This window comes from Eurypyga helias, unplaced genomic scaffold (assembly GCF_000690775.1).
Source record: "Eurypyga helias isolate BGI_N326 unplaced genomic scaffold, ASM69077v1 scaffold17802, whole genome shotgun sequence".
Lineage (NCBI taxonomy): Eukaryota > Metazoa > Chordata > Aves > Eurypygiformes > Eurypygidae > Eurypyga > Eurypyga helias.
The window spans coordinates 1,567-22,655 of record NW_010235467.1 but is presented as its reverse complement, the minus strand read 5'-3'; the positions used below and the strand labels follow the sequence as shown (position 1 = coordinate 22,655).

Genomic DNA, 21,089 nt, shown 5'->3' with positions numbered 1-21,089 from the left:
TAGGTGGGAATGCTGTTACACAACCAGCATTGCTTTATAATTAGGTTGGTACAGTAAGGCAGTCAGGTGACTGCCTCTTGGGAGAATAATTAAATGGTTTATGATGAAAACTGAGGATAAGTAAACTTGGCGTGAGTCAGAGGTACTACAATCTGCTGGTAAGAGCAGACTGACCCAGCAAATGCATTATGTACACAGCACAACTTTTGAGTGTTACCTACAGTAAAGCTGTTGTATTGATTTCTAACTCTATGTCTTTTTCAGGCTGACCTAAACTGAGGTGTTTGTCCTAAACATCATGGGAGAGATTAAAGTCTCTCCTGACTATAACTGGTTCAGAAGCACAGTTCCTCTTAAAAAGGTACGTACAACTGTAATCGACTCGTGGGGGAAATGTCTCCTCTTGCTTTGTAGTGGGGAGACTAAGCTGTTTGGTTAATGCAGAATGGTTGTGGCTGTGCTGGTGTCCTGGCCCGTCTCCTCAACTGTTGTCCCACGAGGGCGTGAAAGCACACTCTTCATTTTTACGTGCTTCTCCGAGGTCACTTCTGCATGCGGTGCTGGGGAGCAGAGGCTCACAGGTGTGAGCCACAGCAGCAGTACCTGGCATCCTGATGCCCGAGGAGGAGATTCCGAGGAAATAGTGTGTGCTGGAGACCACAAGCCGGGCCTCCGTGTGCACTGCACCACACCAAGGCCATGCTGCCGGCGCTGCCTCTGCCACTCCTACCCATCGTCCTCGGACTGAAGCAGTGCGTCTGAAGGCAACTCCTGGGCAATCGGGCTGCACACAGCGTTCATGAGTGGAAAGATGCCTTAACCACAGTGGAAAAAAACAGTTGCTTCCGCTGTGTGTCCCTTAGAGATCTTAATCGTGCTGTCCAGCCAACCACTTTCCCCTCTTGCTTGGATTTCTCCACTTCCTTTCGCTGAACCACAGGAGAGGGCTCGAGGTGTGCAGTGCCCCAGCTTCCGCTTTCTACATGCCCAGCGGCACAGGGCGTGGGGTGCCGTACGGGTACGTAGCCTCTGGCCCGGGCTAGCTCCCACGCATACCTTTGGCAGATAAAGCTTGATGAGGCTGTGGTCACAGACCAACCTGCAGCACATCCCAGGCTCCTGCCAGACGGAAGCAGTCTTGCACTTACGCCCTGGTCTGCTGCTGCAGGCGCGGTTGCTCGTGTAACCATACAAGCCGAGCAGAGTCGGTGACCTGGTTAGCTTGGAGGGGGGGTTATAGTTTGTTTTAGGGCTAAGCGAGCTTCCGGCTGGTTTGGTTCCCTGCTCTGGATGGCTGTGCAGGCTGCAGGAACACGGGGATGGGGCTGGCAGGAGGCAAGAGCAGCATTACCTCTCCCGAGAGCAAGTTGGATGTTGCTGGGCCACTTGAAAGGGACTGGGTCCCAAACCTAAGGAACAACGCTTAAATATGCCCAGTGTTATTTCCATGGAGTGGTGTGTAGCTTTCTCTAAGAAACTACCTTTATGGAAAGGCTGTAGGATTTTCCTTTCAGGGTTTCTCATTAATTTTTGCCAGTTTGTGTGTTCTGTAAATAAGAAAGACCCATTGCAGTTGACTCTGCGTGCCCTCTGAGGATCTGGCTGTCCGGCTTCTTTCTGTTTCTGGCCAGTACCAGATCTGCCGGGTCTGTCCATGCCATGCTGGTGCCTCCAGGCAATGCCTCGCCGGGTCAGCACAGGCCAGAGACAGTATTTCAGCAGGAAGACGTGGGATGCTCTGAGGCACTGCTTTATGGGATGGAGTACGTAAATGAAAGGAGCTGGAGGTTGTGGTTGCAACAGACAGTGTTGCTGCTGCCATGGGGGCTGTGTGATGCTGCAGCTCGCTGCCAGAGGCCACTGCCTTGAGCTGCTGCTGACTACTCAGGATTTCGTAAACGGGGACATGTGTAAACTGAAGCTGCTGGTGACCTGGTGACCTTCAGATTTGGGAATGCCTTACCCTCTTGAGTGAGTCTGTCTACTCAAAAGTCAAGTGATGCCTCAGTGATGGATGTGGTGTATGAAGAAGGTAGAAATAAACAAACTAGTCCTGGTTTCTGGAGAGAGAAGGGAAAAAAAGCATAATTTGAAGATAAAATTCATCTCTGAAGCAGTCTTTAGGGATATATTTGCTTGCATCATCTCCCCAGAAGTATGGGCAGAGCACATGCAGCACGGAGGGAGGAATGACTAACATCGTTACTGCTGGTAAGCATGCGTCGCTGCTGTCGGATTGACCTAGGGGAGCAGAGCCAGAGCAGTTGGTTTGAAAACGGGTTGAGATGCACCTGAGAGGAACAGGAAATGCACAGCTCCGGCACCCGTCCTGCTCTTGTCAGATATAGGAAGTACAGCACAGAAAATAACATTTTTAAACTAAAGTCTTTAGCTTTGCCTGTGAGACTTGGGCAAGTCCTTCCTAAAAGCCTTCAGTGGAGGACACCCTGGCTCTGCTGAACTCGAGGGGGAGGTTCTCTCCCTGTGCCACTGCAGTGCTGATTTTACCCTTTAGACTGTAGGGGATCTTGACTAACTGACCAAGACAAGAAAAAGGCTGGTGACCTACCAAACCACGCTGCTGCCTGCCTACATGGTGCTCAGCCTTGTTTGGGAACTGGAGTTAAACTGTCCAGCATGTGGCCAGAAACCAAACAGAACAAATGTCTAAACCCGTGGATTCTTTGTCTGGGCTCGAGGAAAGAACTGCTGCCTCTCTGCCTCGGTTCCCTTTGCATGAAATAACTTTGTTTTTCTGATTTTTAAGGAATATGCTTCAGCTTTGGAAATTCTCGTAAAGGTCAACTTCGTAGTAGCCACCCCCTGAACAGCTCCAACGTTACTGCTGGAATAACGGCTGAGAACAGTGTGGCCTGGAGCTGCAGAGTTGTGTGCAAAGGGTTGGGGTTGGGAGGGCTTTTGGACAAGGTTTATTTTTAAATGGTTGCAGTGGTCTGGAAGCTTTGGTATGCCATCTTTTTTTTTCTCTAAAGACTTCACAAAACAAAAGTATCATGTGATTTCTCACATGCTCCCGGAGCCTGAAATACTGGCTTTATTTCAGGCAGATTTGTTAGTCAAGCAAAGCTGATTTGGGATATGCTGTTCTCTGATTCCCTAGAAGCTTAACTGCGGTGATGGAAAAGCGAATTGTGCTTGTACATTGCTATTCAGGAAGCTCTAAAACCCTGACACGGAGGAGATGAATTCCCTCTGTGTGATGCAGGCTTTCCCCAGAGGTTTGTGCTTGTGGATCTGGTACGAGCTGCATGGTTTTGCTGGGTTGTAGAGGTTTGAAAGAGCATCCTAAGCATACGCAACGGTTTGTTGGTAGAACAGGTCCTGTAAAAACAGGTCAGGCTTCAGCATTGCTAGAAAAGATGACTTTTACCTAATTCCTGTACTTTTGGAGATTCTAATTGTGCTAAGGCTTCTAGATTCTGCCCCACAATGGGCACTGTATGAGGAACAGCTCGCTAAGGATAGCAGCTCGGGTGTGAATAAGCCCCGTCAGCCAGCCACATGTCCTAGGCACTCCAGATGCTCCCGAGGTGCTGCCAGATGATGGAAGCATTTTTCTTCCCTGGTCAGCCTTGCCGCGCTGATCTGGGAGCTGTGTGTGTCTGCCTGGCAGCCGGCCATAACTGTTTCAGATCAATAATTTGTGGTGTTAGCTGCTTCATTCAAAGGCCTGCATGCATCCAGAGCTGGCCAGCGAATGCAAATGTCGATGGCTGTTTAAAAAGCTGTCCCCGGGGGCAGCGCTGGCGCTTCCAGCCTACAGCCCTTGCTCTCAGGACCTAGAGCAGAGCTCCTGCGTCTCTCCTGGGCCGTGGCATGGTGGCTCCTTTCCCAAGCATGCTTTTCTGTGTGCGGACTGTTGCATAATCCTGATCCTTGGGGACACAGCCTTGCTGTTCCTGTGTTTTATTTCTGTGTCAGTTTTCAGATCCAGATGTACCGCCATTCCAACCAAGGCCCTCTGAGTTAAAATCCAGAGCAAAGCATTGCAAATTTCAGTTAGCCACGCTTCCTCAGAAAGGAGGAGAGTGTTTTTTCTGGGTGCAATTTCTGAAGTAAAGTCCATCGCTGTAAAACCAACCTAATTCACTCTTTCGGCACTTGCAGCGTTCTCCGATTGTTTGCAGAAGGGTGAGCTCCCGCGAGACACTGTGTGTCATGCTGCCAAGTGCGCAGAGTCGTGGTCGTTATCCAGCTTAAGTGGGACACGCACCGCGTTTGGTCTGACAGTGCAGGGCCGCAGTTCTGTTTCCAGCAGTACTCACACAAACGTCGTCATTCCAGTTAAACAGCCTTCGAGGAAGCTGTTGTGAAGGAGAGTAAAAGATGGGCTTGTTCAAAGAGATCTTGAATATTGTAATGACAGGAATTTTGTAGAAGCAATCCTGGAAGCTGGCTCAAGAACCTCATTTCTCTCATTTCTTCCCCCCTTGTGCCTCTCTCTTTCCAGATAATAGTAGATGATGACGACAGTAAAGTGTGGTCACTCTACGATGCAGGACCTAGGAGCATTCGCTGCCCACTCATATTTCTTCCTCCTGTAAGCGGAACTGCGGACGTATTTTTCCAGCAAATTTTGGCACTGACTGGATGGGGCTACAGAGTTATTGCTGTGAGTATTCTCGGTCCTGCGCCAAAGTTAGCATACTGGCGCTTGTTGCTGTAATCAGAGATTGGATAATGAACTTCTTGGTGCTGGCTAAGGAGAATCCACAAAATACTTGATTCGAAGCTGTATTCCAGAGTATCTGGCGTGCAGACTCAGGCTGAAATCTGCTCAGTGTTCATGGCAGTGTTTGCCCAAAGCCTCGTGAGGAGCATTCGCTGCCCACTCATATTTCTTCCTCCTGTAAGCGGAACTGCGGACGTATTTTTCCAGCAAATTTTGGCACTGACTGGATGGGGCTACAGAGTTATTGCTGTGAGTATTCTCGGTCCTGCGCCAAAGTTAGCGTACTGGCGCTTGTTGCTCTAATCAGAGGTTGGATAATAAACTTTTTGGTGCTGACTAAGGAGAATCCACAAAATAACTGATTCGAAGTTGTACTCCAGAGTGTCTGGCGTGCAGACCCAGGCTGAAATCTGCTCAGTGTTTATGGCAGCGTTTGCCCAAAGCCTCGTAGAGCTGAACTGCAACCATGGATCTGTACAACAGTGTTTCTGCTAAATGCCCTGGCTTCAGGAGTACTGCCCTACCTCTTGCAGCAGTTAATGATTTCTGCACCTGCCAACTCTCCGTGCACCAAAACTGCTGAAGAATCATTCCAGCCTCTCTTCCCACTGCCTCCAGAATGAAGCAATGCTGCGCTTGCCCCAGCAAACCCGCCCTGCGGTACTTCGTTGTGTGTTTTCGTGCAAGTGAGGGGGAGGCATTCGCCCCCTCTGGCTGTAGGGACCTTGAGCTTTGTGACACAGGAGAGGCCGGTTGCTGTCTTGAAACCTTTTAATGTGAGAATTGGTCTGACTTTGGAGATCCTAACAGCATGCTCCTTTGAGGCTCCTAAGCTCCCGAGCTGAACTGCAACCATGGATCTGTGAGAATTGGTCTAACTTTGGAGCAGGCAGCTGGCAGGTACTGATCAGACACTGGCTTTTTCCAATTTCCTGTTGTTTTAGTTGCAGTATCCGGTGTACTGGGATCACCTTGAGTTCTGTGATGGATTCAGAAAACTGTTAGACCACCTTCAGCTGGATAAAGTGAGTGCTCAGAGGTGGGGAAATGGACGTGTAGCTGTAGTAAAAACCTGATGTTTGAAAGAGTCTCTTGTCAGAGCAGGTGTATAAAATACAACACACAAACGTAGCCTGTAAATAAAGAGGCTGTTGCAATTTTACTTGTGAAACCAGTTTATTTTTGAAGGTAAATACCCTTGAAAATTATCATACTTGGTCTAAATTCAACTGCTGTTCTAGGCTTATGAAACTGCATTGGTTAACTAGTTTGCCATGAGATCCTGTGGAAGTTAGCCTTCCTGACCCCTGGGGTACGGAATGCCCCAGTGAAGTGATTTGGACTGAAACAGCTATTGAAGGCAAGGTGAAGCATTTGGGTTTTTCATTAAGTTAGTGAGCAAACAGAAATTTGAACCTTGACCTGGAAACGCTTCCTTTTTTCAGTATTTATCACATTTGTATCGCTCGTAAACCCAGGAGCTGAATAGAAGAGTTTGTTTCTTTTTAAAAATGGGTTATGAGGGCAGGGTAAAACTTGAATCCTGTATTTTAATAATGAAATGTTTGCATAGGGGTCACCTGTGTCACAAACGTCACGTGGTCTGTTTTTTTTCCTTGAATTAGGTTCACCTTTTTGGAGCTTCCCTAGGAGGTTTTCTGGCTCAAAAATTTGCTGAATACACACACAAATCTCCCAGAGTTCAATCTCTGATCCTGTGTAATTCCTTTAGTGACACTTCAATCTTCAATCAGACCTGGACAGCGAACAGGTAAGGGAGGCAGAGACAAGCGGTCACATTCGTGGCACTAGTTTTTCCGCAGTGAAATGCGACAGGGATCCGGTTGGACACGTGTCTGACCTGTTTCCAGCCTGTGTGAGAGAGGTGCGGGATGGAATAGTTGTGACTTGTAAAGCCACACCATGAGGAGAATGAAAATGTTTGCAACTGGGAGTGTGGAATTTGAGAGAGGAGTCATCCTGTGGATGTGTGGTCAGGTTGAAGAACTCTGATTTCTAGCAAAAACACTTGGAGCGAGATAAGTGTTTTTCATCATGTTTAAAATACTCTTGCAGTGTAAGACTAGTGCTTCCCAGAGCATTTTGAGCACCTAGCTGCGGGGCTTTCCGCTTCTCTGCTCCTGACGCTTCCTCAGGGTTTCATTTGGAGTGAAAGCACGAAGTCAGTGCGAGGAAACGGGAGTGCTTACCACAAAGCACCTTAATGTTGGAGACCTGGGTGCTTGAAGATGGTTACGTCTTATTTCTGTTTCAGCTTTTGGCTGATGCCTGCTTTTATGCTGAAGAAGATTGTCCTTGGGAATTTTGCATCTGGTCCTCTAGATCCTGAAATGGCCGATGGGATTGATTTCATGGTGGACAGGGTAGGTAGCTGCGTACTCTAACGACGGCAATCTCTGTAGAGTTACTTAACAGGAGGTTGTAGATATTTCTGCCGCTTTCTCCACTGACTTACCCAGAAGGGAGGAGATGGGAACTGGATCCTTGGCAGGTGTTGAGTCTCACGGCCCCAGCATTGGAACTGGTGTGGTGACTGTCTGCCACACAGCTCCGCTCCTTTCTGTAGGTCGGAAGGGAGACAGTTACTAATGGAGATGGAAGAGGAGGTGCTGGGATGCCTCTGGAGGCCGTGCCCCAGAGGAGCATGCTTTAAGCATTTGTCCCCTTCAGGGTAATACTAAGTTGGAATTACAATCTTCCCCTAGGTGCAGTCATGTTTCCCTTTAAAACTAACTTCTCTTTGGTGGTATCATTAATATTGCATTAATTGCCTGCAGGGAAATATGTTGTTAATCAGTGTTTCTCTCTACTGAAAGCTGGAGAGTCTGGGCCAGAGTGAGCTCGCTTCAAGACTTACCCTCAACTGCCAGAACTCCTACGTAGAACCTCATAAAATCCGAGACATCTCGGTAACCATTATGGATGTAAGTTAACCTTAACGTAATCCTTTTATTTAAAAACAGTTTCCTCCCCATGGCCTGGATATGCTGTTAGTAACTTAATAAATAATCGCAGCATCTAACTCTGTATTTAGATAAACCACCTACTGGCTGGGCAGCAGTGACTCTTCCGTGTTAAGTTACGAATGGGACATTCCATGCCATAACAGCCATGTGTTTCCGTATCACAGTGTTGGCTTTCTAGCTGTCCACGCCCAAAGCGTTGGCTTGTTTTCAGTTTCATGAACGCTGTTCGTGGAGAAGCTGAGAATTCCTTCTAGTAGCAGCCCATATCCAGTCTGATTTAAAACACGATTGGATTCGGGACTAACTGCTGCGACTTGTTACGTAGGTGTTTGACCAAAGCGCGCTTTCGACTGAAGCAAAAGAAGAAATGTATAAGCTGTATCCCAATGCCAGGAGAGCTCACCTCAAAACAGGAGGCAACTTCCCGTATCTCTGCAGGAGTGCTGAAGTCAACCTGTACATCCAAGTGAGTCTCTGCATTCAAACCTGGTCTGGTAACACATATAGCCAGAACAGCAGTTCTGGGAAAAGGAAAACTGAAAAGGAAACTACTTTTCTCTGCTTGTTTCTGTTTCTGAACTTGCCTGAGTTCTGTTTGCTCTGGCTCCCGGGGCGCTGGTGAAGGAGGCAGGGCTGGGAGCAGCCACCTTCATGGAGCCTTTGGGGGTTTGGCTGTTGCCTGGTTTCCTCCATCCTTTCTGTCTCATGCTTCAGACCCATGATTTCAGCCTCGTAAAAATGACTCAGAAGGAATGTTTTCTCTTTTACCAAAACCTTATGCTTCTGCACCTGTTTCAGTGTTCTTTTCCGTGTCTGACAGATCCATTTACTGCAGTTCCACGGCACCCGCTACGCAGCCATCGATCCCTCCATGGTCAGCGCGGAAGAGCTGGAAGTCCAGAAGATCAGTCTTCAGGCCAGCAATGAGCAAGATGAGCAGTAGGTGGTGGAGTGCCGCCGAAAACAAGGAATTGGTTTGGTGGTCTTCCTGTGTACAATCAACCGTTCCCACTCTGCCTTTTTCCTTACGTCAGCCGATTATCACTGTGTGATTCCAGCCGGATCAGTAGTGAACTACCCACGGAGAGTCGCCTCCAGCAGCGTAACGGGATAGATCTGTTTCCTTTTTAGTCTTTGAATTCAAGGAAGCATCTTTGAAGACTACAGTTTTAAAAACAAAAGACATTTTTGCTACCAAAGTCCTTCACTGTCATATTCTTAAGCAGAACAGTATTTCTTTTTTTTATATTTTCCACTCAGCTGTTTATATTGCCACCTGCAGATCGTGTACTTATAAGCTGACATATATTTTTGTTGAAGATTTTGGGTTGAAAGACGTTTAAGTGCCAATGTTGCTGTCACTTACTTGTTTCATGTGTTGCAAGTTTGAACATAAAAGCCTTTGAATTTTTAACTTTTCTTGCTGTTTAAAAATGGTTTTCAATAAAACTTCACTTCCGGCCCGTGTCTCTTGTTGTGACTACAGAATAATTAAAGCATAGCTTGACAAATTTAAGGGTAAAATCTGGATTTATTGGAATACATTATTTTCCCCTTGAAACTGTAAAAAATAAATATGAAGTATTACATGACAAACTGCTATTTGAGAAAGCTGCATGTCCTTGTCAGAGGCTGTAGATGAATGGTCATTGGTTATCTTACACATTTCAAGCTGTAACTTAGGGATTAAAGAAGTTTCTGATTGGATTTATAAACAGGAGATGTACATTAATGTACGTTTGTAAGCAGTGTGTGGTGATGCTCTGCTCTGAAACTGTGGAGAGCTGCAACATTAAGGATCACAACCCTTAAGGTTCTGAAGGCACCAGGTAGTGGCCTTGACTTTCCTTCTTGGATTCCCACTCTAATAGGGAAGTTCTAAACACATCCAAGACACAAGTGAAGCACACCCACAAAAAAGGTAAGTAAAGAAAATTTCTTAAAAAAAGAAAAAAAAGGCTTTCCCATCAATAACTTAAAATTTGATGATTTTTATATACAAAAATGTGATGTAAACCAGTTACAGTAGAACAGTATTTCTGGATACTCTGAGTACAAGTGAGACTCACCCCTGGACTCGCTGCAGCACCCAGACCACACGCAACAGCTGACTCCCTTCTGGGTAAGGGGGTGCTTTACCCGCTGGCGTGTGCGACGCCCTTCTGGCTTCAGACCGAGGAGGAAGCAGCAGCGCTGCCGGTGGCTCGCCACGAGACGCCCTTAGGTTGCAGCTGCCTTGAGACCAGAGAAGCGTTGGTGTAAGTGCTCTCGGGGAAGTTGAGGACGCGTCAGTTGAAGGAACCACGGGTGCCCTCCTGGCGTTACATTGCTATGCACTTCCGTGGAGAGGCAGAGTCCGCGTTGGCTTTTTTCCGAATGCTTTCTGCAAAAGAGAACGTCGTGCTGCACAGAAAGTACAGAGCCGTGGCAGGATGTGATAATTCACCAAATGAAGAGAAAGAATTGTGTAATGGTACGAGGGGACAGGGTACCCTCCAGCTCTGTGAATTGGCTTCGCTCAAGGTTTCCCCTGTGCTTGTGTAACCGCAGAATTTAGTGCTCAGTGTGTTTGTATTTGAAGGAAGACAGAAGTATTACCTGCTAAATCTCTTCTTCCGATACCCACGAGGCCTTCGTACAGTCCCTTGATTGGATTTTCCCCTGCCGTGATCACGCCATGGAGCCAGATAAGCAACATTCTGTGGCCGTGCTCCCTGTAGCTTTTAGCACCTGGCAAGGTTGAAGCGCAGATGAAATCCTCCACGTCCAGCGCATGGCCCTGACCAAAGCGGCTTTCTGAACTGGTGGGTTGGGATACCCCCCTCTCCTCTTTGGATTTTACTAGGATGCCCTAAAGTACAGTTTAGCTTAATTCCTGGTTGTGACGTGACTGCCTGATTCACGTTAAACTTAATGGAGCAGGCCACGAATGAGCTTGGGCTTGTTACAGCCTTTCCTGGCAACAGAGAATTCTGCCTTCAGCGCGTAGCTTAGCCCCTCGCTTGCATCATGCGAACTGCGGGAGCCCTTGCAGTCATCTGCTTCTGAAACTCAGAACCTGCTTCTGCTAACATCTCTCTTAAATTCTACATGGGCCTTCACCGCCTTCTTGGGTCAGCTCCTTAAATGACAAAGCTAAACCCAGCAAGTTTCTTCTGTCCTACCCAAGAATCAGGTCTTGCAATCAGAAGGGGTGAGCAGTGGACCTCCACGCTTGTGAGCTTTACTCCTGGACAAACTCCTGTGTGTAGCTAACTCCACATTCATTAAAATCAAGATTTTTAACCTAACCTTTTGGCTGTTTCCCATAAGCCAACTGGTTTTCTTTATGCTTTGTTAGTACTGCAGACTCATCTAGAAACACAGTCCAAGTGACAGAGGGAAAACACCTGGGCTGGGTTTTGTACCTGTCCACTGTTGCTCAATGGCCCTAATGTGGGCATCTGTGAACTTCCAGTAATGTGCCAGCTTCTTCCATTCGCCGGGTTTGAGGTACTTGGTTGCCAACCTCCACATCACCGAGCGAATGTGCTGAGTTTCCAGCCTGTGGTCCTGCTTAAAGGTCAAGTGCTTTGCCACCCAGGAGTCGGAGTCACTGTTCAGATTGTCCTGCAAAGCCAGAACAGGGGTTTTGGGATGTGTCAGATGCACCTGTCATCCTGCTCAGCCCCGCAGGGCGCTGTGAGTTCATTCTGACACAGCACCTCTTTTTCACTTGGCTCTGTTCTCATCACACACATTAACCAATGCTGGTTTTGCTGTGGAAGCCCAGGTGGATTGCAATTTGCATTTCTACTGTGCCTTTTATCTGGGGCCTCTATGCAGAATCCATTAATTAAGTCTCCTTGCTCTCCTGCAATGTGGGAGACTCTTTGCCAGGCTGCAAAGAGGCCAAATGACTTTCTCTAGGGAAGCCTGTGCAAGGGCCTGATACACCAGCGTTACTCCCGAAGGTGCACCTGATACGCAGGCCTGTGCCCTCCTTTCCATCCTTTTGTCTCCCAGCACTGTCTTTCCCAGTATGGGAAGATGCCCAAAGTCTTTCCAAGATGCAATGGATGCAGTGTTCAGCTGGACTTCCAGCACCCTCCCTGCTCAACCTGGTTTGGGCACAGGCTTGGGGCTGTCAGGGTTTCAGATGGGGAATGTGGCCAAGCAGCACATGGGGCCATGGGAGGAGAGAGTCTGCTGGGCCACACTGGGAAACACAGCCAGGAAACCTCCCCAGCCATGGGGAAGCTTGAGAGGGAAGTGGGCTGTATGACTCCAACCAGAACTGATCACTCTGCTCGCAAGAGGTGTCTCCTTTCCACCGCTGAAAAACTCCCCACAACCCATTCAGTGACCTCAGGCCAAGCATTTTCCTGCTCGGTGCTTCAGTTTCTCCTTCTGGGAAAAGGCTCCCCCATTCCCTTCTACATGGCTTTGGGAACAGCTGCCAGAGAACCTGAAAAACCCTGTTCCCTTCAGCACAGCCCAGGGTCTTTAACAGCAGAGGCTTTTCAAAATAAGGAACGCCTTCAAAAGATGTTGCTGGCGTGGTGAGGACTTGGTTTTCTTACTAAGGTAATGAGAGCAGAGGTCAGGCTCTCACAGGATGTCCCATAATTCTTTTCCTTGGACAGCTGGTAATATGGAGTCTCAACAGAAAGAATAAAGCTACACCCGACCTGGAAAATGCAGGGGAGGGTGGTGTAACCCGCTCACCTTTTCCCACTTGTAAAACCGATCAGCTTTGATAATCATGTCTGCCAAGTTGATGTGATTCCCTCGGGCGGCGACATCCAGAGATGTTTTCCCTTGCTGAAATCAGAAGGGGGAAAACGAGCTGGAAAAGAGCTTGCATGCTTAGGAGGAGCAATCTCCATGCCCACCCAGGCAGCACAGCCTACTGAGCAATGCACCCAGTCAGGATGAAGGACCCCTTCTCCACCTGGAAACACCTCGGATGCCAGCTAGCTTTGAGCTTGCTGCCTGCAGGGGGTGGGGAGCCAGTTTCCAGGCTCCGCAGCATCTACTCTGTTGCCCGTTTGGCAGGAGCGGTTGGGAAAGCGCCCTGTAACCCACAGCAGACAGCAGGGTGCTTTCAGGCTCCACAACATGGGTGCAGCCACCAAAGGACCAGCACAGCACTGCAATCCACAGCGCTTTACAGCCTTTTGCACAGCAGGTTTGCTGACCCGTGAAATCAAAGTGATTTACACAACCTCATTAATTTTATAGGCCCCACACATGCATGATTAGAAAGGTCTCCTAGAGAAGCACAGGCTGATGGGACCATGAAAATCTAACTACACTCCTTATGTGAACATGATTTTGGGTTGGGGGTGGGATTTGTATTTATATCTAGAAGCGTACAGAAGAAAGGAACAAGATTTCAAAGCTGTGTGAAGGAAAGTGAAGGAAAGTGAGCCAGCCCAGCCTTCAGGCATGCGGGTAGAACACTCCTAGCCTCAGATGTGAGCAGAAACCCAGTTTCATGCAGAAAAACGTGTGTTCCCTGCGCTGAGTCTCACGGCAGTTCCATAGACTGCTGGGAGGTGGCAAACATTCACTGCAGCCGAAGGCCGTGTCAGCCGGGTGGCTTGGAGTCTGTTCATGCTTCAACCCACTGCGACTGACAGACACCGCATCCATCTCTGCCCAAACCCCTTTCTGCATTTTCTGGGCACGTATCCCGCTTTCAGGCTGCACCAACTTGTCCGATTCCTCTACAATTCCTTTTGTTGATTCAATTAGAGGGCTAAAGCCCTGGACACCAGTGCCAGGTTTGTACCAACCACATACTTTTAACCTATTAAAACATGCGTGCTGTAATTCTTGAGGTATATTATTTACTGTTATTCAAGATCTTTGGTAGTGACAGCACAAGTAGAAGGAACTAGAACAACTTTGAGAAGAGTAAGTTTGCTCATTGTGTGAACTGCTTTCTATCTTCCGAAGAACTAGTCAATTCTTTCCCGGAAAGCACATCAAAATAACCTATTGAGCAGTGTTTCAAAGCCTTATCTCTGGAAATAGCCAGATGTTAATGTTTTTACTAGCCTTCCTTGAAAAATAATGGCAAAGACCATCCATATTTTCCCTCCGTAGAATCTATTCAACCCCTGCAGACATTTACCTTGTCTGTTAGCTTCAGATTAACTCCTGCAATGAGAATCATCTCGGCAATGTCCTGCCTGCCGTGTTCCGCAGCGATGTGGAGGGAGGTCTGCTGCCTCTGCAGAAGGAGAGTGAAAGGAACAAGATATCAGAAAGGGGCAAGCTTGAAGCTGGAAGGACAGGATAGAACAATACCAGGAGGAAGCACTGTAAGAATGCTGTCAGCTCTGCCACCTCTGCCCCCCATCCCTTTTGAAACTGAGGGCCAAACACCCTCCTACATCAGACTGGAGCTGGGTTCCTCGGGCTGAAGAGAACTGTCTGTCCCTGGCCCAGCACCAGCACTGGGAAGGCTCCCTGGTAACATTTCAGTCTGAAGAAGGAACCTCTTCAGTTCCACAAAGCTCCCTGGGCCCACTTATAGGAATGTATTATTTCCTGTTATTTAAACAATTTCTGTGGGCAGATAGTGTGGCCAGGGGAGGAAAGGACCTGTGCCAGTTCTTTGTTCCTGGGACATGGTGCCCAGTTAATGTGTATGCACTGTGAACTGTACACACCTCGGGACTGTTTAATGGAAACAACTAAAATCAAACACAGAATGTGGCAATTTCACGGTGTCATCGGAAGAAAACATCACCACAAGAATGAACATTAACTGAAACGTTACAAACAAGCCACACAAAGCCCCTCGTTCACAACATTACAATTTGGTGAGGCAACCAGCTACCTCCAGGCTTGCCTCCCACTCCCAATCCCCCAGATACTTTGCAGAATATCTTCCAGCCTAAAATTTCTTCTAGCAGGGAGGAGAGAGTCTGACTACACAATGTCACTGCGCACAGGTCCCAGGGACATGGCACAGCCCACATGCCGAATGCCATCAACCGATTACCCCGCTGCAACACTCAGAATCCTTTCACTGGTTTCACACTTCCTAAATTGCACTTTCAGGTTTTCCCCATTTTAAAGCACTCCTCTTTAATCCTGTCCACAAGGTGATCAAATCCCCCATGAATGAGGTTGACATTTCAAAGACAAAGAACACAAGCAGATAATGTCTTACATTATCCGGAATATCAAGGTCACACTCGGCATCGATGAAGAGCTTCACCATGGCTGGGAAGTTCTGCAGTACCGCAATATGCGTCGCTGACGCGTTTTGCTGTGGAAAGAAGAGCCTCACGCTCAGAAAAAGCTTAGCTCATGGCACCGAGAGGGCCATGCTGCACCCAGCACATCTTATTCTAAGACAGCTGCCAGCCCGGACTGGAGGCCGACAGCGGATACTTCCCCATAAGCACAGAGCCCATAGCAGCATTGGTCCTCGCAGAGTTGCTGTGTGCTTTTCAACAGCTCCACAAAGCAGCTTTGCCTTTTTGTAAGCCATGAGAACGTGAAGCAGGACTTACATGATTAACAGCATCTGTGTGGATTCCTGCATCCATGAGGATCCTGGCTATCTCCTCGTAGCCGTGCAGTGCTGCGTAATGAAGGCAGTTCATCTTCTTCTGAGAGGCAGGTCAGAAGAGATGGGTATTAAGGTCAGAAGAGATGGGTATTAGTCAGGGCTTCTCAGAGGCTGCAGTGATACAGATACCCACTTTCCCTCCTGCAAGAGCCCCACGTCCCTATACCAACAAATTCAGAGATTCTCTCCACAGCCAAACAGGTCCCAGGGAGCTTCGCCCTGTACAAAGCCATGTGTGCTTTCCTCTGGGCTCCCTGCACTACTGCTGAAGTGCTGGGCTCCACGCAGCCTCACCTGGTATCAGGAGCCCTCCCTGGGAGGCCACAGCTCTGGGCAAACATCCACAAAGCAGTGTTTGGAAATGGAATCACCTCCATGGAGCTCACCTGGGTTTGGGCATTGACATCGGCACCTGCTTCCAAGAGCTGCTTCACACAGTCGCTGTGACCGCCCTCAGCAGCCAGGTGCAGAGCTGTAAGTCCTTCCTGGACAAGGCAAAAAAGGAGACAAGCAGCATTACTGTAGACAAGCTTCTACCCTGTCTTCTGAATCCACGACATTTTACAATACCAATTCTGAGGGCCAACCAATTGTTTAGAAAATAAAGAACACAATTATCTGCCACCAACATATCAGCACTTCTCTGCCCTGATGCCACTGAAAGCAGCTGGCCCACGGGCCACTAGACAGTCATCACGTTCAGCGTCTTTTCTCCCCTCCAGCCCACTAGCAAACCAAAAATAGGAGATTTCACATGGACAACGAAGACAAACCATTTTCCTAGAGCAGTCCAGCGACAGCCATAGGCAGAACTGGAAACCTGTGGCTCTCAACCACTGGTTCTCCCTTCTGAGGGCTACAGCTCATTTCTTCACAAGACAACAGAAACAAGCAGAATTCCTGAACCATTTAATCTGGTTTATATTATTGCTCTTCACACAAAGGGCAGCCCATTCGGGGGAAGATAAATGCTACCAGAGTTACCACCAAACATGGTTTTCCTTTCCTTTCAGATCTTAATCGCAATCAAAGACAGTAACCAAATAAGTCTAAAAAAGTTGCTGATAAACTTAATTGGGAGTGTGCCCTGGAATAAATAACAGCATTGCTAAGCCAATATTTGCTATCTAAATCATTAACTCTGTTCCAGCCACATAATTTTCCAAAGCAGGTCTGTCCAAGAGAGGTCTCAAACAGAGGTCCATATGTTCAGTGACTAAGTCAATACTATAAAGCACGGTGAAGTTTAGTTTAAAACACACTCAATAACCATTTAGGCACTTGAATGTGCAAGGGTCAGGGAGAAAAACGGAATTAAATGAAGTGATGAAGTACAGCAGGAAGAAAAGGCAACACTTCAGAACTGGGTATTGGTCCAAGAAGGATGTTGCCTTTCACTGACACTCTCCAAACACGACCTGCATTTACAGACATAGGTTTTAGCTAAAACCAGCTATCTACACCCCTCCTGTCAACACTGACTGTTCAGCCTGACTGTGGCAGGAGAGTGTTTCTAGGGACGGAAATGGCAAAACTGATGTGGTTTTTACTTAATTTAACTGTATTTACCAAGTTCTTTTCATCAAGGTCCACTCCAACGTCTACAATCTTCTCCAGCACAGAGAGATGTCCATTTTTACCAGCTAAATGCAACGCTGTATTTTCTTCCTGAAAGAAAACATCACTTCATACATACATGTATGACAGGACTGAGTGTTCACACACCACAGCCTTGCACAGAGTATATCCCGCATGACTGAAAAGGAGGTTGTAACCAGCAGCACGAGTCTGAAACAGCCTCCTACTAGGTGCAGCAGGGAGGAAAGAAACCCAGCTACCTTAAACTGGAGCATGGCCCATCAGGCTCACTGCATATCCTGTCTGAAAAGTCCTGGAGAGAAATCCAACGTGGACTGAGGTGCAAATGGCTTGCAGGCAGGTAGGGAAGAAAAGCCCTGGCACACCACAACCACAGTTACAACTGCTGACAATTTACCTGCACAAGCCTCAGCGGTGTCCTGTTCCCTGACTTTCACATCCACTAATCCCTGGACTTTACCTCCCTTGCATGTGGTTTTATGCCCCTACCTTGTCTTTGGCACTGTGAGAACAACCCAGTCGAATTAGGAACTCCACCACCTCCAGCTGACCGTACTCTGCAGCCAGGTGAAAGGCTGTCCTGCCCATCTTTGAAAGGAAACAGAAATACCGTCCAAGAAAGGCTCAGAAAGCACGAGATTAGACCATCTGCTGCAAGCAGTAAAATGCTGCCTTGGGCGATAACCCAGTCCACAGGGGGAAAAGTGATGCACTTCAAAAATAGTTATCTTTCATTCTGCTGTTAACTTGTTCTGCGTTACTTTTGGGATGACCCTAACAAAACGAGGTGAACGGAACTACTCACTGGGGCTAACAACACCAAGCACGTTGGTCTCACCAAACACTGGAAAATAGGTCTTTTCAGTGTTAATTTCATATACAGAGAGGATACCAGTTTACAAAAATGCAACTAAGGATTAAAAAATGGAATTAACATCTGAAACCCCAGTTATCGAATGAGTCTGAACCCCTTTTGGGGAAAGGAGGAAAGGCAGATCTCCTTTTGCCTTAATTTAACTCCCAAGCATCAGAGTGGGGATCACTCTAGGAGCCATGAAGGCTGAGGATTGGAAAAGAGTGTGCTTCTGGGTGCCCCTGCGCTGTCTTCAGGAACAGATCAGCTAACGCTGGACATGCTGGGAGAGGGTTACCCTTGGTTATTGCTTACCTACAATCTATCCTGGAGCATCAGCTGTACAAGAGAAGGACACTGAAAGTCCTAGATTCATTCTGCAAAAGGCTACATTGGGAAGCCTTGGCTGACAAAGCTTGATCAGAGTCAGAATCTTTATCATCCCCAAGCCGCACTCTGTAGGAGGGCCAGAGCCTGTGTGGGATACCCTTCGTTGTCTGGGAGTAGCATCTGACGGAGTCTCTTCCCAAGACCAAGGACAACACTCCCGCTAAGCTCAGCTGAGCAAGATTAGACCTGGTGAAACAAACCAGTGAGAAGCCCTCCTACCTTGTCTGTCTTATCCACACACATGTCCTCCAGGTCCTCCATGATGAACTCCATCACCCGGATGTGTCCCCTCTGAGCCGCACAGTGGAGCAGGTTCCTGCCATTCTGGAGAGGAGATAAAGGACCATTCATTTAACAAGTCCAAGACTGCGGGGCATTCTCTTTTAACAACCTGTTCCTGTTAGCAAAGACCGTTTGATGTCTCCCTGCACCTCTAGGACTAAACTAGCTTACGCTGCAGAGAGCAAGGTACGACCCTGATGTATTAAAAGTTCCTTTTTCAACCAAGGTCTGTTTTAAAATACATGGACTGCTGATTCACTAAACCTATTTCCAATTTTTATAACACCTACCACCCCAGCACTGTACTAATGTGAGTTGAGAAAGCCTTGTATATCTCTAGCTACAGTGATTACACCTGGCTTGGGACTAAGCCCAGGCTCAGAGCTGAAAATGGCTTCACCCGAGGTCACATCATCAGGCAGAAGTGCAGATGGCAGTCCCCATCGCAGATGCTGTCACACACGACTGCCGTAGCTCACCAGCAAACCTCCCTCTCCCCATCACTGGCTGAGGCTGCATGATGGACCCATGTAGGGAGACTCTCTTACCCTATTGACACAGTTAATCTTGGCCCCAGCATTGACCAGGATCTGCAGGACGCGGAGGTTGCCGAACCAGGCGGACAGAAGAAGTGCATTCATTCCAAACTGGGCAGGAGAGAAGAAATAATTACAGCTATAACCACAGCCACCACCATCCTCACACTGGAGGGAAGCTGTCCGTTTACCTTCACAATGTTTCCCAAATATTTCTGTTTCTCTCTGGGTTTTTTAGCCCCACTTTCTCTCACTACTATTATTCCTGACACAGTCTCAGCAGCTGAGCAGAGACCTGCCTCTTGACTGCCACCTTCTAGTCAATGGTGCATATTAACCTGGTTGTTATAGGGAAGAAAGAACTTGCTGGCTGTATCTGTCTTCCCACAAGCCCCAAAACACAACCAGAAGAAGCCAAGCATCCCCATGCTTGGGGATAGAAGAAGCCATATCCCCATACCCAGCCCAGTAGAAGGAAAAGGCCAAAAGACAGAGCACAGACACATCCTAAAACAAGGCTCGCTCTGAAAGGGACTGCACCTGTCTCAGCTGGGAGGCCACAGCTTCCCAAGGATTAGGTGTGGTCTGTAACTGCTGGCCCAGCACCCAGTCCCCAGTGCTCTCCCAACACAGAACATGTTTGCAGGACACATAAGGGAGATTTGCCTTCGTACACTGTCTTCATCATCCACTGGGATATCGTGGTCCAGGAGCAGTCGCACAGCATCCACGTTCCCTGCTCCCGCGGCCCAGTGCAGGGCAGTCCGGGCTGTCTGGAAAGGAAGGAAGGAGCGAGGGAAGGCTGATGTATCCAGAGTATGTGTGTATCCACCAGCCTTCCTGAAGGCCAAAAACTCCTTTGCCAAGCACGGAACCAGAATTTCCCACACTGTGCAGGGTTTTCTTTGGACAGAGCCCTCTGTCTCTTTGCTATTTTGTCAGGCAGACAGTGACCCCTTCTACTCAGAAACTGCAGTTATGGACTATAGTGACAGCACAAGAATGAGAAATATCACTGACCATGGATGGACAGACTGAAACAGTAGAGATGGGCACAATCCCGTATTTCCAGGAACCCACTGGTCAACAAGGGGACACCTGCACCAGGAACGGAGCTAGTCCCGCAGCCTTGGCGTACAGAGAGAGAAAAATCAAAGCCTTTCATTGTAGCCATGTGTATCTGGCACACGGATTCCAAGGGGAACCATAAATTATCATCCTCCCACAGCACTTGCAACTTTTCAGTCTGGACAGGATGACAGTGCTGTAGATTCCAGTGTGCTGGGAAACCACACAGCTGCTACAGACCCAGGCCCTACTTAGCACTGGGTGGTGTATTTTAAAGCTTTAACCAATTGAACAGCTGGTGAGGAGAGTAATGTTAAGGAGCTGCAGTTCTGAAACACACCCTCAGCACCTCCTGCAGCTTAGAGGTGGGAAAACCCAGGACTTACACTGGTTTTGGCTTTGATGTCAACCCCTCTCCTGATAAGCTCCTCCATCCTGGTCGTGTCATTACGCTTCGCTGCATCATGGAACTCCTTCTCTGAATGAAGCACTGCAGCAGAGACAGAAGAGCGGGCATTAAAACAGTGCTGGTAAGGAGCACGGAGCAGCATGCCCCAACAAACCTCCCCTTCTTCTCACTGGCCCCAGTGGCTTCAAGATGACTGCAAGAATCCCAGCCAACAGATGTAGGATTCATCCTCTCTCACTGTCTCCCCTTCCCTGAGTACCTCTGTGCTACATCAGCGCCCTTCCAGTCCTTCCAGCTTCTCTTCTACTTCAGTGTTTGCATGGACTTGTTCCAGCCTCAAAGCCATTCAATCCATTAGGCCTGGCATCCTCTGAGGCCCAGAGCCAATGTGGAGGCTTGGGCAGATGATCCAGACCCTTTCTTCTATCCCTCCACTTACTCTACAGGGAGGCCTTTTCCTGCTGTTCCCTTCCCAGCAACCCGAATCAGCCAAGCAGCACAAACCAGCTAGCCTGGCCTGGCATTAGCATTGCATCTCTTCATAAACTGCCACAGCTCTGCACATAATTTACCACAACCGGCAGTATTTGTCCTGCACAGTTAGGCACAATCTTAGGGTGTTTAGTCTCCATTCTGTGCCTTGTCCCTGCAATCTTCTCCTTGACTGAACAAAAACCCTGCCAAGAAACGAGAGCAAGG

At 48.1% G+C, this 21,089-nt stretch overlaps 2 protein-coding genes across 4 annotated transcripts; one reads left to right on the top strand and one right to left on the bottom strand.

The window, feature by feature from the left end:
- The first annotated feature begins 262 nt into the window (after positions 1-262).
- SPG21 (spastic paraplegia 21 (autosomal recessive, Mast syndrome)) lies at positions 263-9,143 on the top strand. 3 transcript variants are annotated; one of them, XM_010146766.1, is made up of 8 exons: positions 263-361; positions 4,472-4,633; positions 5,638-5,718; positions 6,319-6,464; positions 6,969-7,077; positions 7,531-7,638; positions 8,006-8,146; positions 8,501-9,143. In XM_010146766.1, the coding sequence occupies exons 1-8, from the start codon at positions 299-301 to the stop codon at positions 8,621-8,623; spliced, it is 933 nt and encodes a 310-aa protein (XP_010145068.1). In that variant the 5' UTR covers positions 263-298; the 3' UTR covers positions 8,624-9,143. The 3 variants fall into 3 exon arrangements, with proteins under 3 accessions (XP_010145068.1, XP_010145071.1, XP_010145070.1); XM_010146769.1 differs by lacking the exon at positions 8,006-8,146 and having other exon boundaries at positions 8,501-9,137; XM_010146768.1 differs by lacking the exon at positions 5,638-5,718 and having other exon boundaries at positions 299-361.
- Positions 9,144-10,001: 858 nt separating this feature from the next.
- Positions 10,002-20,466, bottom strand: ANKDD1A (ankyrin repeat and death domain containing 1A). Its single transcript, XM_010146765.1, has 14 exons — positions 20,368-20,466; positions 19,588-19,686; positions 18,926-19,024; positions 18,315-18,419; positions 17,342-17,440; positions 16,823-16,921; positions 15,640-15,738; positions 15,195-15,293; positions 14,849-14,947; positions 13,802-13,900; positions 12,388-12,483; positions 11,088-11,289; positions 10,279-10,410; positions 10,002-10,063 (listed from the first exon to the last, which is right to left on the bottom strand). The coding sequence occupies exons 1-14, from the start codon at positions 20,413-20,415 to the stop codon at positions 10,002-10,004; spliced, it is 1,437 nt and encodes a 478-aa protein (XP_010145067.1). The 5' UTR covers positions 20,416-20,466.
- Positions 20,467-21,089: the final 623 nt, after the last annotated feature.

Excerpts from the sequence above, each read along its gene's own strand:
- ANKDD1A (XM_010146765.1), bottom strand. The coding sequence starts at position 20,415 with ATGGAGGAGCTTATCAGGAGAGGGGTTGACATCAAAGCCAAAACCAGT. Across the intron at positions 17,441-18,314 it reads GTGTGGATAAGACAGACAAG|ATGGGCAGGACAGCCTTTCA; the intron begins GTAGGAGGGCTT and ends TTCCTTTCAAAG. Across the intron at positions 15,294-15,639 it reads ATGTCAATGCCCAAACCCAG|AAGAAGATGAACTGCCTTCA; the intron begins GTGAGCTCCATG and ends CCTGCCTCTCAG.
- SPG21 (XM_010146766.1), top strand. The coding sequence starts at position 299 with ATGGGAGAGATTAAAGTCTCTCCTGACTATAACTGGTTCAGAAGCACA. Across the intron at positions 6,465-6,968 it reads CAGACCTGGACAGCGAACAG|CTTTTGGCTGATGCCTGCTT; the intron begins GTAAGGGAGGCA and ends TTTCTGTTTCAG. Across the intron at positions 7,078-7,530 it reads TTGATTTCATGGTGGACAGG|CTGGAGAGTCTGGGCCAGAG; the intron begins GTAGGTAGCTGC and ends CTCTACTGAAAG.